Source organism: Ochotona princeps, chromosome 29, assembly GCF_030435755.1.
Source record: "Ochotona princeps isolate mOchPri1 chromosome 29, mOchPri1.hap1, whole genome shotgun sequence".
Lineage (NCBI taxonomy): Eukaryota > Metazoa > Chordata > Mammalia > Lagomorpha > Ochotonidae > Ochotona > Ochotona princeps.
In genome coordinates, this window is record NC_080860.1 from 6,100,055 (window position 1) to 6,114,799 (window position 14,745).

Below are 14,745 nucleotides of genomic sequence, written 5' to 3' on the forward strand. Positions count from 1 at the left end.
TCTGCAGAGCCATCTACGGGGCACCTGGGAGGCCAGCACAGGGTGTATTCCCACCCGACACCCCTACAGGATCACTGGGATCCCCCCGCACCCCAGCAGAGAGCACTCCTGGCCTGCCCGAGGCGCTCAGCAGAGGTTTATTCCAAGTGAACTCCTCCCTTGACCTGAGAACTTGGGGCTCAGAGTGCGTGGCCAGGACCACGTGGCTCTGCCCATGGGGAAGCCGCTGCGGCTGCCAGCTCCAGCACCATCGTCCAGCATCTCTCCAGGGAGTACACAAACCCCACCACCACCACTCTGACCGCTCCGCTCAGGGGCCTACAGGGCCAGTGCATCATGGCCGCCTGCTGCTGTCCAGCCCCAGGCTCAGCCTACATCCGCTTCCTCATCTTGCCCTTCTTGGAGGGGGCGCCGCGGCCAAAGGCGCCCTGGCGCAGCTCCTGGGCCCGGCGGCGGTTGCGGGCTGAGAGCTGCTTGAGGCCCCCACGCTGCAGGAAGCGCATCTTCTGTGCCCGGCGCCGCTGCTTCAAGATCTGCTGTTTGGTCTTGAGCTCGGAGCGCACGCGGCCGCTGGGGCCGCCTGGGGCGCGCGGCTGGGATGCACCTGCAGGGACACGGGGTTCAGGGAGCTCAGGCTTTGGGCGGATCCAGAGGCCCCCAGGCTGTTCGTGTTCAGTGCCAGTTCCTTCCAGAGTAGAAACATGAGCAGAGAGCAAGCGAGCCGGCAGACCCAAGCACACAGGAAGCAGCAAAGCTCAGCCCCGGCGGTGGGTGGGGGAGGGAGGGAGACATACAGGGGCTAAGAGCCCCGGACACAGCCCCGGGAGGGGGAAGCAGGTGCCTGGGTGCCCGCTGAGGTGGCCACACGGCCCTGCCCTGCCCTCACCTTGGCTGCGGCCTTGCTTCCTGCCCCTTCGCTCTGGGCCTCTCCGATCAGACACCCCTTCTTCCTCCGAGTCCCGATCATCGATCTTCTGTTTCTGTTTCCACTTCTTGTAGCTGGGGAGCTGCGTTAAGGACCCTTCGGGCTCTGGGCAGCAACAGGGAAGCCCTCGGAGGCCCCACCCACCCACCCCGGCTGCCCCACCAATAGGAGCTGTGGCCAAAGCCTAGGCGCCGCTCCACCCCGCCCTCCTGGATACAGGTCCCGCTTGTACGAGCTGCTGATGTAGCGCCCACTCTCCGTCTTGATCTTCTTCTTGTCCTCCTGTCCCGACTGGCCCACAAACCGCTTCTTCTTCCGGTCCCTGCGGGAGGGGGAGCTGAGGAGGCTGCTGCGACTGCACCTGGGGCCAGCTTCCCCTCCGCCATGGCAGTCTGAAGGCAGAGGTGCTGGATACAGGGCTCCCTGCCCCCTGCCCCTGGCACTGGGGAGCCCATCCAGCAGCAAGGATAGCAGGGTCAGAACCCTCACTGTGTGCGGCCAGACTGAGGGCAGCACCGCAGGGCCCTGCTCACTCACCACTTGAGTCTCTGCTGAGTCCTGGTCAGGGTCTGCGCTTCGTCCCCCATCAGATCCAAGACAGCCCCAGCCACCTGCTGCTCGAAGGCTCCCCCGGCCCCGGCGACGCTCAGGCTGCAGGGCAGGGACAGACATGACCAGGGACATTGGGGCCCAGCCGGCCCTTCCTGCCTACTGGGCCCTAGCTGGCCACTCACCCCCGCTCGCTGTCGAAATCTTTGGGTCGGTAGGGGACGTAGAACTCCTGCTCTCGCTGCCAGGCCTCCTTCCTCCGTCTCTTGGTCTTGGCTCCCGGGTTGGGTCCTGGCTGATGTCGCTTCTTGCTCACGACCTCTGCGAAGACGGCCTGGCACACCGGGGTCCGGTGTTAGGTGGCTGGCCCCTGAGCAACCCACCCACCAGGCAGGTACAACAGGGACATCCAGGAACCCTGCCTCCTTGCACAGGACCCAGTGCCGCCAGCCCTCCCTCCTCTGTCCCTTCCCAGGAGTGTGCTGGGACAGACACCTGACACAGCAAACCCTGCTGGGTGCCCGGGAGGTGGAGCCACAGCCCTGGGCAGTACATGGCAGGGGACACCAAGGCCCCTGGCGGAGGGGGGTCACCTCACACTGGGTGCCTACACCCTGCAGGTTCTGGGATCCAAACACCCTGGGCTCGGGGTTTTAGACAAGGGATGGGAACACGAACCAGGCTCCACCACTGCACATCGGAAGCCAGGTTCAGTCATGGCTTCCCTGGGCAGCTAAGGTGGGACTCCAATCCCAGCATGCACCCATCTCTGTTGTTCTGGGGACAGTCCCATGGGGCATGTGGACTCTCATCTCCCCAGAGAGCAGCAGTACCTCCACTCCCTTGTCTGCATCCTCCTCCTCCTCCCCTTCCTCCTCCTCCGGGGCAGGGCCAGCTGGGCGTTCCTGCTGTTCCTGCCGCTCTTGTCGCCCCTGCTGGAAGCTGGCAATGGCTTTGCGGTCTTTCTGTCGCTTGGCGCGCATCACCTGGCAGCTCAGGTCCCGGCTGGAGGCATTGATCTCAAAGATGGTCTGTGGAGGGCACACTCAGGAACTCTGCCTGCTGGCCGCCCACCCCGCCCCCACCTCCAGCTGGGGGAGCTCTGGCATTCCTGATGGGCACACTCGGTGGCATCTGCAGGGCAGTTAGGAAGGGAGGCTGAAGAGGGCAAGCCACCTGCCATAGGCCACACAGCTGGGGAAAGCTGGGGCTCCCAAGGACACCACCTATGACACTGGCTAGCCTGCAGGCCTCTGCTGGCCAAGGGCGTGTTGTCCCGTCTCAGCCCCATGGCCCTCAGTCTGCCTGCCCTACAGTGAGTGATAAGAAACAGATAGTCTGGTGCCGGGGCCTCCTCTGAGGGGCGCACACAACCAGGGCTGGGGGCTGCCTGGAGCTCAGAGTGCAGCCCTAACCCGGCCCAGCCGCTGCGGTCACTCACCGCCCGTGCGCGGTACTTCTTGATGCTGTCCACCAGCTGCAGCCGCTGAAGTTCCTCCTGCTGGCAGCGTGAGCCTGGCAAGAGGGCAGTGTGAGCCCAGGGCCTGCCCGCTGCCTGCCCACCTCCGGCCCTGGGCATTGGACTCACTGAAGAGCGGGTGCAGGCCCAGCGTGGCCAGGTCCAGTTCCTTGGTCCTCTTGATGGACTCGGGCGAGGGCGCGGGGCGTGAGCGCACGTACTGCTGCTGTGCATTGTCAGCCACGCGGCCCAGGCTCCTCAGCTCCAGCTTGGCCTCCAGGCTGTGCTGTAGGCTGCAGTCCTCATCGTCCACCACGCTCTGTGGCACCCGACCCAGCACGCCGTCGTCCCCTGCCAGCCCACGCAGCGCCCTGGTCACAGGCTGCCTTCTGACCCCCATGACTGCCCCCCACCCCACCCTCAGTCCCCAAGCCAAGGAAACAGCGACAGGGCTGTCGTTGTGGCCCAGCAGGCGGTATCCCTAATCAGTTCGCAGGTTCGAGTCCTGGCTGTTTTGCCTCTCATCCAGCTCCCTGCTAATGGTCCTGGGAAGGCAGCAGAAGATGGCCCAAGCGCTCAGGCCCCTGCCACCCGTGTCACCCAGAGGATGGCTTTGGGCAGGCATTTGGGGGGTGAACCCAAATGAAGTGGAAGGCTTCTCCCCCATCATTTCTCCCTATTCAATATATAAAATGAGTCTTTTTTTTTTTTATTTTTAAGAAAACCACTCAGCTACAATGGAAATGCTGGCAAGGACAGCAGCCAGCAGCCGTGACAATTGACCCCGAGTGCCTGGGAACATGGTGTGACCAACCACAGCGGGGACTGTGCCCAGGGCTCAGTGGCTGAGTGGAATTCTGAGCCCTCCCAGAGCCTGGTCGGGCTGTGTCTTGCCTCCACGCCCTCCGCCCTCCACTCACCTGCGGGCTCCTCCCTGGGGCGGGCAAGAGCCAGCGAGCGGCCCAGGAACAGGTGCAAGTCCAGAAGGTAGGGGAGCTCGTCGGGGGCCACCAGGGAGTAGGCTGTACCACTGCGGCCGGCCCGGGCCACGCGGCCTACGGGGAGGAATGGTCAGGTTTAAGCTGAGAGGAAGATCTCCAACCCAGCACCACAGCTGTGTGCGGGGTGACCACACAGCTTAGGCAAGGGCAGCTCCTGCCTATTTGTGCAAATAAAGTTTTATTGGCACCCAGCCCTGAATGGCATGGCAGAGCGGCCTACTGAGCCCTCCGTGCTCACTGCCAAGTGCCACAGGGGGGACATGGTGACAACAGGAAGAGCTCCCATCAAAACTGCTGTGTCCAGCTGTGTGGACCCACATGGCTTGCGCTGGGTTAGTCTGTCACCTGGAGACCGATGAGTCCCTGCCCTGCACTGTGGGTTGTGGGGTTGAGTAAGTTCCTTGGGGAGCCACGGGGACATGGCCATGACCCCAGGCCCTGCTGTGTGGAATGGGGCCAAGGCCGTGGGCTCATGTGGTTGGCACTTGCTGTGGTGACAGGGCTGCGGCCACCAAGTGGGAGCCAGGTCCTGGCCTGGTGCCTTCTGGCAGCCATGCTAGTCTTTCTGGTTCTAGTGCACACAGATAAGCAGTGGGTGCACTGAGTCCTCTCCTCTGCCACCATCTGCCCTGGCGCCTCAGAATGCGACCCTGGCTGGACCCAGGGTCACTGTTGGCCTCGTCAGTCGAGATGAGGCCACCCCAGAGGGTGGAACCTGCACCTGACACACAGGGGACATCTGGGGACTGACAGAGATGTGGCAAGAAGGATGGAGGGAGTGCAAGCATGCAGGAGTAGGCTGGCAGTGTGGAGCTGAGAGCAGAGACCATGAAGGCCGCACATGGCCCTCAACCCACAGCACGGAGGACACTCGGGCCTGCAGAGGCGAGATGCACAGTGGAACCCCGTCCGTGCGATTTCACCACAAGAGCCCAAGTAACGCATGGGTGTTTCAACAAACCGCAGTGGTGGCTGTGCGGCTGGCCCCCAAGGCCCCCAGGACCCGCACAGCATCTGGGCTTGTTTCCCGGCTCTGCCTGCCAACTCCAGCTCCGGGAGTGGCAGACCTGGCTGGCAGCAGGGGATGGCCCAGGTTCTCTGTACCCCGTCCACCCGTGTGGGAGACCTGGGCTACGTTCTTGGCTCCCAGCCTCAGCCTGGCCCAGCCTCTCCTGCTACTGCAGCCGCTGATCACCAAGCAATGAGCCCACGGGTGGCACCTTCCTCCCTACCCCTCTCTCAGAAATGTTTGTTTGGTGGGCCTGGCGCAATGGTTCAATTGGCTAATCTTCCCCTAAAGCCACCAGTTCATGTCTCAGCTGCTGCACAACCCATCCAGCTCCCTGCTTGTGACCTGGGAAAGCAGTCGAGGACGACCCAAGGCCTTGGGACCCTGCACCCGTGTGGGAGACCTGAAGGAAGCTCCTGGCTCCTGGCTCCAGATTGGCTCAGCTCTGGCTGCTGCGACCACTTGGGGAGTGAATCAGTGGACAGAAGATCTTCTTCTGTGTCTTTCCTCCTCTCTGTATATCTGACTTTCCAATTAAAAAAACTTACAGATGCTGGCTTATTCCACTGCGCCACAATGACAATCCTTCTCTTACATGCAAGGACAGAGCGGTGACACTGATGGGACAGAGCTCCAGGGGAGTGGCTGTGAGGCTGCACTGGCCAGGACCCAGGCAGCAGATGGGGAGACGGGGGGGGGGGGGGGCCGAGGCAGGGGCGCACAGCACAGTGGCGGGCTGCTTACCCACGCGGTGCAGGAACAACTTGCCCTTGGCGGGGAAGCTGTAGTTGATGACGTTGTCCAGCAGGGGGATGTCCAGGCCCCGGGCGGCCAGGTCCGTGACGATGAGCGTGGAGCACTTGCCATGCGTGAACTTGGCCAGGTTGATTTTACGGGCCGTCTGGTCAAGGGCGCTGTAGATGTGGGTGCAGCTCACGCCCTGGGCCGTCAGCAGCTGCCCAGATGGAGCGGGAATGGCGGGGCGGTGAGACCCCTTGGGCCAGGACCAGGAGACCCCAAGCCCACTGGATTTTCCCGCCGCGCAGGAATGTCCAGTGGCAAAGGAGATGTTGTGTGCCATGGCTCCCTCAGGTCCATAAGACTTCTGGTGGGAGCTTAGCCCGTGCCTTGCCTTCCTTGTCTGCAGAATGGGACACCACTGGCCCCATCCGCTTAGGTGAGAGGGTTGGAAGGACGCACGGGGAGTAGCGTGGTGGATACTCTGCACTGCCCCTCTGCAGCTATTGCCCTGGGCGCCACGGCAGTCCCCGTGGCTACGCAGAGGACACCCCGCGAACACGTACTCTGAGTGGAACCTGTAACGTGAGCCCTCGGGTGGCTGCCCGACGGGGCGAAGGGGTGGGGGCGGGCACAGGCTCTGGGCACGGTGCCTCCCTTGGCTTTGGTCTGGCCAAAGGCCACATGGGCCATGCACCTGAGCAAAGGCATTGGGCTGTTCCACGTGATCTGGTCCTTCCCACAGCTCACTGAACACAGGGTACACCTCAGTTTAAAAAAAACAAAAGCCATACCAGACACTGAAAATCTACCATACAAAATAATAACAGGCTGGCAGGGTGCCCACTGGCCTGGGCAGGAGGGGAAGATGGACGATTGCTGGCCAGGAGCTGGTGCCGGGGAGCTCAGACAGCAGCTGCCACAATGAATCAATTTAATCTTGAATTGTATCTATAGACCCTATTGAGCCTGTTAAAAAAAACAAAAAACTAAACAAAAATAGCCTTGGGGCCCGGCGGCGTCGCCTAGCGGCTAAAGTTCTCGCCTTGAACGCCCTGGGATCCCATATGGGCGCCGGTTCTAATCCCGGCAGCTCCACTTCCCGTCCAGCTCTCTGCTTGTGGCCTGGGAAAGCAGGAGAGGACGGCCCAATGCATTGGGACCCTGCACCCGCGTGGGAGACCCGGAAGAGGTTCCAGGTTCCCGGCTTCGGATTGGTGCAGCACCGGCCGTTGCGGCTCACTTTGGGAGTGAATCATCAGATGGAAGATCTTCCTCTCTATCTCTCCTCCTCTCTGTATATCTGACTTTGTAATAAAATAAATAAATCTTTAAAAAAAAAAATAGCCTTGAAGCCCTGTGTTCCATTCTGGTGCTCCCCTCTGGTGGCCACACGTGGAACTGCAGCCAAAGCTCCAGATGGAGAAGGTGCTACAGGCAGGGTCCCCAGTGTCCACCCAAGCCAGACCCTGCCCACCTCAGTCAGGTACTCTGCGTGGTGCTTCGTGGCCACAAACACCACCGTCTGGTCCTGGGGCCGCACCACATTGCGCAGCAGGTGGAGCAGCACGGCGGCCTTGGTGTCCTCACGCACCAAGAAGAAGGAAGTCTGTAGGGAGAGGGGTGGGGAGTACGGGTCCCCAGGAGCGGCAAGGCCCGTCTGGGAATCGGGGGCAGGCCCAGCCTCACCTTAAGCTGCTCGTTGAGTTTGGCATCCACGTCCAGGCGGATGAGCACAGGCTCCGTGAGGCCTATGGAAGGAACAGGATGGGGGTCACTGAGGGCAAGACCCCTTCCCCACCCTGCAACGCACCACCCTGGGCTCCCTACCCCGAGTCAGTGGCCCCCAGCCCACTCACCTGCCCGAGCAAACTCCACCAGCAGTTTGGGCAGTGTGGCGGAAAACAGCACCGTCTGGTGGCCCCCAGGGAGGCGGCCAAGGATTTCCTGCAGCTGCTCGGCAAAGCCCATCTCGAAGAGCCTGAGCGGGCCGGGGAGGAGAGGTGAATGGGGCTCCTGATGGCACAGCAGGCTGACACCTCTGGTCGCCCCATGGCAGGCGGGAGCGCCACTGTCAGTCCCAGCTGCTTCCCTTCCCACCCAGCTCCCTGCTAACCTGCCCAGGAAGCGGTGAGAAGATGGCTCAGGTACTTTGCACCCCTGCACCCACGTGGGAGACCTGGATGGAGTTCCAGGCTCTGGGCATGCTGGCCTGGCCAAGCCCTGGGCATTTGAGAGGCAAACTGCCTCTGCCAGCGCCTTTGAAATATGTCATCTCATAGATAGGAGAGGCCGGAACAAGCATCGGTAGCCCTCATTGCGTGCCAGGCTCAGGTCCATGCACGTGATAAGGCCACCTCTTTTTTGGTGGCCAGCTGCTACATGGCATCCATGGGTGAGAGGCAGCCGGGCCTCGGAGACCCCAGCGGCCACTCCAGCCCGCTGGCAGAGGTAGCAGGGCGAGGCTCTGCCCCAGCCCGAGTCCGCTGCGATTTATCCTTTTTTATGGTATTCTGCAGACAACCCCAGCCAGGCGCTGAGCTCCCGTGCAGCGCTCTTACCTGTCGGCTTCGTCAAACACGACATACTCCACACTCTGTAACTTCAGGTTCATCTCCACAGCCACGTGCACCAACCGCCCCGGGGTGGCGATGATTCTGCCAGGGGTACAATGGCCAAGTCACCCACCACCGGGCCCTGCCCCCCTGGCCGCCCACCACCGGGCAGACCGCAGCCCTCACCCCTGCTCACACTCACATGTCGGGATTCTCGTGTAGGGCTGCAAACTGGTCCTCCATTCTGGGGAGAGGAGGGGAGTTGGGGCACAGAACAGGCTCTGTAGTTTTTCCCTTCCCACAACCAAGTGCCAAGCTGAGCTCTGACCCTCATCCCAAAGAACATCGACCAGAGAGGGAAAGCTAGTGCTGAACCACCAGGCAAAGGCATTGCCCACAGGAGACACAAGTGGAATCACACACAACTGTGACAAGCAAGGGTGCTCAGGGGATGGGGCCACCCCAGATACCCCTCCCACTCCACAGCAACAGAGCTGCCCATGATGCCCCAGCAATGAACACTGACTGCATCAGCCAGGCTAGACTGACACGCAGGCCCCTGTGCCACCATGTGCCCTCATCCTGACCAAGGCTGACTGGATCCAGGTCCCAGCTCCATCATGTCCTCAGTTTACCCATTTATAGAGCAGTTGGAACACTTCGGCTACTGTGCAGTCTGCTTTAAACAACACATGCATGTACACGCATATGACACACACCCACGGCATCCAGGCCAGCGGCTATTTGCAGGCACTGCTGACCAGCCCGGTGCCCGTGAGAGCCACGGTGCAGGGCAGGGATCTTACTTGTCCCCTCCGAGGATCAGGGCCGTCTTGAGGCCGGTGAACTTGCCCAGCTGTGAAGACACAGAGAGAGGGTAAGGGGGGCTGCTGGAGCCCATGCCTGCGCACCCCACCCCCCTGGCTGCCCGCTGCTAGGCCCCACCTCCTTGGTGAACTTCATGGTCTGCAATGCCAGCTCCCGGGTGGGCGACAGCACCAATGCGCGGGCCCCGGTCTGGGCGCTGCGGGCCTTGAGCCGCTCGAACATGGGCAGGAGGAAGCAGGCCGTCTTGCCACTGCCCGTGCGGGCCATGGCCACCACGTCCTTGCCATCCAGGATCACGGGGATGGTCTGCAGGGGTACGGGGACAGAGAGAGAGGGTCCCTGAGCCTATCCCCACAGGCCCCATCCTTGGGGTGACTCCGGCTCAACCTCCCGGCCTGCGCCTCCCCAGAACCCCGTCTGAGGACACCAGCACGCACCCAGAGGGACAAGGCATGTGGGCAGGGGCTCGGCAGCAGGAGGTCTCTCAGTGGGTGGGCTCTGGGGCCTGCCAGGAGACCCTTACCTTCCTCTGGATGGGCGTTGGCACCTTATAACCCTTCTTCATGACACCCTTGAACACAGGGTAGCTCAGGCCTGGAGACACGGCAGCCGTCAGGGACACGGGGCACAAACAAACAGCAGAGGGAAAATAGCCATGGGAACAGAAAGATGGCACCTGGGGAGACACATCTGCCCACGGCCAACCCCATTTGCGTTCCGATCTGAACACAAGATGTATAAGCTGGACGAGGGGGCCAAAGCTGGGAACTTGGGTGGCAGACACCCAGCTCCGTGAGCCATCATGGCTGTCTCTCAAAGCCCACACTAACAGGAACCCGGAACCTCAGGCACAGGTGGGATTCGAACCCAAGCATGCTGAGGTGGAATGTGGGTATTCCCAACAACACCTGCCCCCTGGAACCCTCAGAAGGTCACAAGACGAGAGCTGGGATGTTGTGGCACACGGGGCTGGCTCACCCATGGACTGGAAGCCCCCCGACTTCTTCTTTCTCTGCTGGGCCCGCACCATCTGCCGGGTGTCCAGCTCCACGTCCGAGGCGCACTCCAAGCTGGGAAAGGTAGGCAGGGCTCGGCCGGGGCCCGGCTAGGAAGGATCAACACGGGCTGCGTCACTCTTGGTGGGTGGACCAGGCCAGCAGCGGGGCAGGGCACAGGGCAGATGCCCCGGGCAGGCCCTGCAGAGGCACGGCCTGGGCCTCTCTCTCTCTGTCTCTGCCAGCTGTGAGACCTGGCCTGGGAGGATGGCAGATCTTCACACCTGTCCCTCCATCATGCCAAGGTTACAGGCTTTGGCCCCCAAACCATTCAGAAGCCACTGCTACTGGGACACGGGGGTGACAGTCCTGAACCTGCAGCCTGGCACACAGCAATGCACGGTTAATATCTTGTAAATAATAATACTTTGTTCGCCAGTCTCCATCCACCAGTACCTCCTCCCCGAGAACGCCCCAAACAATCCAAGTGGGAATGGCACCCGCACTTCTCATTGGACCGACGGGCACTGGAATCCGTCCCCCGGGGGCAGGCAGGAGCCAATGAGGGGGACGCCATGGAGGTCAGGCCCGACCCCGGGGAAGCAGCGGGAGAGGCAGGCCCCGAGACGCGTGCCCAGGCCGGCCACCTTCCCCACGCGCTCTGCCCAGTCCACTGCCCAGCTGGGGAAACTGAGGCCGCGGGGAGCTGCCCGGACCCGGCTCTACGGTCCCCCACGCGTGTCCCACCTTTCGGGCCCGGGTGTCATCTTCCGCCTGGATCTCAAACTCGCCGTCCTCCGAGTCGCTGTCACGGGCTTGGGAGGTCGCGCCGCGGCGCTGCCGGAGCCCCTTCTTCTTCCTCCACTGGGCCATGGCGGGTCGCGTCCCCGCTCCGGCCCCCGCGCGCGTGCCGGCCGCCATGCGGGCCCCGGCGCAGGGAACCCGGAAGTGGGCGTGGCCTGTGGGACGAACCAACTGTTCAGCCGGGGACGGGGGGGGGAGGAGGATGCTCCTCGGTCACCCGCCACCAAGACAGGAGACCTCGACGCTGCACGCCGCGCTCCAGCAGCCGCCGGACGCCTAGGCCAGCGACGGTCTCACGCTCCGGGGTTGGCACGGCAGGCCCGTCTCCCTGGCTCTGGAGGAGCAGGAACAGGGCGGCGTGCGACGTCCCCCCCCGCGGTGTGGATGGGTCGGGCCGGGGAGGTCCTCCTGCCTGGGACAGGCTTTGGGTTGCAGGACAGCTTAGGGCCCTTGCTGCCCCGGGTCACCGGGACCGAGCGGCTGGAACTGCGACGGAACCCTGGGATGCAGCGCGCACCGACCTGTAGGGAGGCTCAGGTAGGGAGGGGGGAGACCCCGGGCGTGACACGGGGTGTGGGCATAGGGGCTCCTTGACGATGTGTGTGGGTGCACATCACATTCAAGTTGTGCCTCCCGCCTTGCAGTTGGCCAGGTGTGACCCGCACGTGGCGCTCCGCCTTCTGACGCCTCGGCTTTGGGGTCCGTCCTGCGGATGGTTGGGATCCGAGCTGCTTCCCAGGGCTTTGGGGAGGATGAATCGAGGCTATGCCTGCTGAGCTCTTTGCACGAGGTAGGCGTGGGGTCCGTGACGGCCGTGGTCGTCCCCCATCTCCCCCCACCCACACATAAATCCTCAGGGTGTGGAAAGCTGTCTGCGTCTCCTGCTGGCATGGAGCCCCTTCTGTTTCCGGAAGTGCCATGAATACCAGGCTGCAGCACCCCTTTCCCCAACAGGACGGGACACCCCTGAACAAATGTCCAGCCAATGTCCGTAAAGCGCCCCCCGCCCTCCTTCCCCCAGGAGAGGAAAGGGGGCAGCCAGGCCTCTTGGCCCTGGGAGGGGACCTTTATCTGCCAGCCCTGCTGTTGGCTCAGCCATGGCACCCTGATCCCCTTTCCCAGGGAGCCCCGGCGGCGGCAGGGCCTGGAAGGCAGGGTGCGCCTGTTGTCACCTGTGACTGTGGACAGCATGAAGCCCCCTGAGGAGCCGGCCAGTGGCAATGGGATGCGTCGCTGCCGGGTCAGGGTCAGGGCCAGGGCGTCCTATGTGGATGAGTCTCTGTTTGGCAGCCCCGCGGGCACCAAGCTGCCCCCACCAGACTTTGACCCGCCCTGGGTGGAGGCGGACTGCCCAGCCAGAGCAGTGGTGGGCTCAGGAACATCTAGGACCTCAGCGGCCAGGGGGAACTGTGAGACCACAGCGTCTGGGGGCGGCACCTCGACCCTCACACCAAAGAAGAAGAACAGATACAGGTAATGGGATGGGGAGAGGTGCCTGCGTCCCAGTCCCAACCCTGACCTGGGGCAGGCACTTTGAACAATCTGATCTCCATGTGGGAAACAGGACCAGGGACCCTCCACTTGTGGGACTGGCGGGAGGGGTAGAGGAGGGAGGAGCACGGGAACCCCACACTGGGAAAGGTTGAGATGGTGGTACCCCTGTCCCCAAGTGCACGCAGGGCATGAGACCATGACTGCGGTGGACCCATGTGGGAGTGCCCGAATTTGGCAGGTAGTTCTGGAAGTGGGCCTGGCTGCTTCTCAGGAGCAGGTTAGAAAGAAGCTGATGGGCAGTGGTGCTTACTGCTGGGTGACTCGGTTATGGGGGTTATTTCTGACTTGGATTTGAGGGAGGTGTCTAGTTTGGAGCCACTGGGTTCTGCCCCCCGCCTTTTACCACTAACACCTGGAGTTGGGGGGACGTTGCTTTGGCTGTGGAGGAAGGCATGGTGGGGACACAGGCATGCTGGAAGAGCTGAGTGGCTAGGCTGGGGAGATTTGCTGGGTTAGCAACAGAAGTAGTAACAGTTGCCAAATGGACCCCTCTGCAGGCTGCTGCTGCGTGTCAGACAGGGGCTGTGAAGCCCCCCTCAGCTCACTGCCTTTCTCTCCCAGACTCATCAGCCACACTCCGTCTTACTGCGACGAGTCGCTCTTTGGCCCCCGGCCTGAAGGCGGCAGCTGGCAGACCTCAGGGAGGACAAAGGGGAGCACAGCCAAGCTCCACGCACTCCTCTGGACGCCGCCGCCTACCCCCAGGGAGACCCCACTGCGAGCAATGCATCCCACTGCTGCTGCTGCCGCCCCAGGGGCAGAGCCCAGGGTGCTGGGAGAGCCCAGAAGGCGGTCCCCAGGCCCCGTGGGCTCCCCACACCTGCAGGGGCGGGCGCGCTCCCCTTCCGTCCCTTGCGTCAGTGGCCCCGACTCTGGTCACCCCAGGTCCTGTACCCCCGATGCTCGTGAGCCTCGGAATCCCAGGCTGTCCACATCGGGGGTGACCTTCCGGAGCCCACTCGTGACGCCCAGGGCTCTCGCCGTCAGCATTTCAGGGCCATCGACTCCCCGACCAGGAGGCGTTACCCAGAAACCAAAGCCTCCGTGGAAATGAGGGCCTTTTGTCAGCTTTGCCCGTGGGGGCTTGGCTGGGGCAGGGATAGGCCAGGCAGCCCCCAGCCCGCCTTACCCCCTCCCCCTGGAGCCAACACAGTCGTGCCTCCCAGCTGCTCCCTGCTTCGTCCCATGCTGTGTACTGGGGGGGCCTTTCCCCAGCTGTCAACCACACTTCAAATCAGTGCCAATGCAGGGGCCTCTGCCTCTCTGTCCCGTGAGATTGGTCGTGCTGCCCAGCGTGTGTGGCCCGCGTGGGGTGTCCTTCCCCCTCCCTTCCAGCCAGGCCTCTGCTCAGGGTGGGTTGAGAGTCTGGAGGCACGGGCGCCTCTGTGGGTGGTGCGTGGGTGAACGCATCTCATGTTAATAGTCTTGTATTTATGTTCATGTATTAAATACATCAGGAGTTTATGAGAGCCATGAATGATATTCCCCCCCCCCCCAACCAGGCCGTTGTTGTACCTGAGTTCACTAAAAGAATTGAGTTAAGCGATGCCAACTGTTGACCCAGGGAAGGGGCAGGCGGTAACAGGCTGCCTTCTTCTTGCCTGGGTTTTCAGTCTTTGCCACCGACTGGCTGGACAGCTGACTTCCCTGAGCTCAGAATACAAACTGGCTTGTGTTTGCTTGTTGTTTGTTTTTAAAAATTTGTTTGAAAGCCAGAATTACTGAGACAGGGAACCCTTTATTCACTGGTTCACTGCCCAAATGACCATGAAGGTCAGGGCTGGACCAGGCCAAACCTAGGAATCTGGAACCCCGTCCCGGCCTCTCCTGTTGTGGGTGGCAGAGGCCCAAGAAACCAAGTGCCTGGACTGTTGCCTGCCACCTCCCAGGGTACACATGATCAGGAAGCTGGGCTGGGACTCGAACCCAGGCCCTCTGATAGGATGTAGGCAACCCAGGCAGTGCCTCAACCACGGAGCTCAATGCCTGGTCCAGCCAAGCTTATGCTATTTTTAAATAACACGGTCATGCACCACAGAACATTCCAGTCAACACACAGGAAACACCACATGCCTTCAAGTGTGATACACTATGATGTTCCCTCAACAAGATCAGCTGCTGATGCATCTCGGGCCGTATTGCTGTTAAGTGACATCACTTCCCTGCTGAACCAAAGCATGGTGGGTCCAAGCAGGCCAGCCAGCACTTGGCGGGAAGCCCTGGGCAGCAGGGCACACGCCTGACCCCGCTCTGTTCCCTCCAGACCTGGGCTGGAGTCGCTCAGAATCATCAAGGTCTTTTCCCAGAGGGAGTGAGTTGAGTCCTGTC

General features: G+C 62.1%; 2 protein-coding genes across 2 annotated transcripts; one reads left to right on the plus strand and one right to left on the minus strand.

Moving 5' to 3' along the window:
• Window positions 1-123: 123 nt before the first annotated feature.
• DDX54 (DEAD-box helicase 54) lies at window positions 124-11,012 on the minus strand. The gene is made up of 20 exons (XM_058656730.1): window positions 10,807-11,012; window positions 10,043-10,169; window positions 9,588-9,658; window positions 9,182-9,370; window positions 9,043-9,092; window positions 8,439-8,480; window positions 8,243-8,338; window positions 7,541-7,662; window positions 7,371-7,432; window positions 7,159-7,290; window positions 5,688-5,898; window positions 3,854-3,988; window positions 3,063-3,284; window positions 2,916-2,989; window positions 2,308-2,505; window positions 1,660-1,808; window positions 1,463-1,576; window positions 1,143-1,247; window positions 887-999; window positions 124-604 (listed from the first exon to the last, which is right to left on the minus strand). The coding sequence occupies exons 1-20, from the start codon at window positions 10,978-10,980 to the stop codon at window positions 372-374; spliced, it is 2,619 nt and encodes an 872-aa protein (XP_058512713.1). The 5' UTR covers window positions 10,981-11,012; the 3' UTR covers window positions 124-371.
• A 490-nt stretch (window positions 11,013-11,502) lies between these two features.
• On the plus strand, window positions 11,503-13,848 carry RITA1 (RBPJ interacting and tubulin associated 1). Its single transcript, XM_058656626.1, has 3 exons — window positions 11,503-11,653; window positions 11,986-12,336; window positions 12,979-13,848. The coding sequence occupies exons 2-3, from the start codon at window positions 12,053-12,055 to the stop codon at window positions 13,469-13,471; spliced, it is 777 nt and encodes a 258-aa protein (XP_058512609.1). The 5' UTR covers window positions 11,503-11,653; window positions 11,986-12,052; the 3' UTR covers window positions 13,472-13,848.
• The last annotated feature ends 897 nt before the right edge of the window (window positions 13,849-14,745 follow it).

What these genes read in the sequence shown, in the direction of transcription:
- DDX54 (XM_058656730.1), bottom strand. Translation starts at nt 10,980, where the DNA reads ATGGCGGCCGGCACGCGCGCGGGGGCCGGAGCGGGGACGCGACCCGCC. An exon ending in ACGCAGAGTACCTGACTGAG is followed by an intron (nt 5,899 to 7,158) that starts GTGGGCAGGGTC and finishes CCATCTGGGCAG; the next exon opens with CTGCTGACGGCCCAGGGCGT. An exon ending in CCCCAGGGAGGAGCCCGCAG is followed by an intron (nt 3,285 to 3,853) that starts GTGAGTGGAGGG and finishes GTGGGCTGGCAG; the next exon opens with GGGACGACGGCGTGCTGGGT.
- RITA1 (XM_058656626.1), top strand. Translation starts at nt 12,053, where the DNA reads ATGAAGCCCCCTGAGGAGCCGGCCAGTGGCAATGGGATGCGTCGCTGC. An exon ending in AAGAAGAAGAACAGATACAG is followed by an intron (nt 12,337 to 12,978) that starts GTAATGGGATGG and finishes TTTCTCTCCCAG; the next exon opens with ACTCATCAGCCACACTCCGT.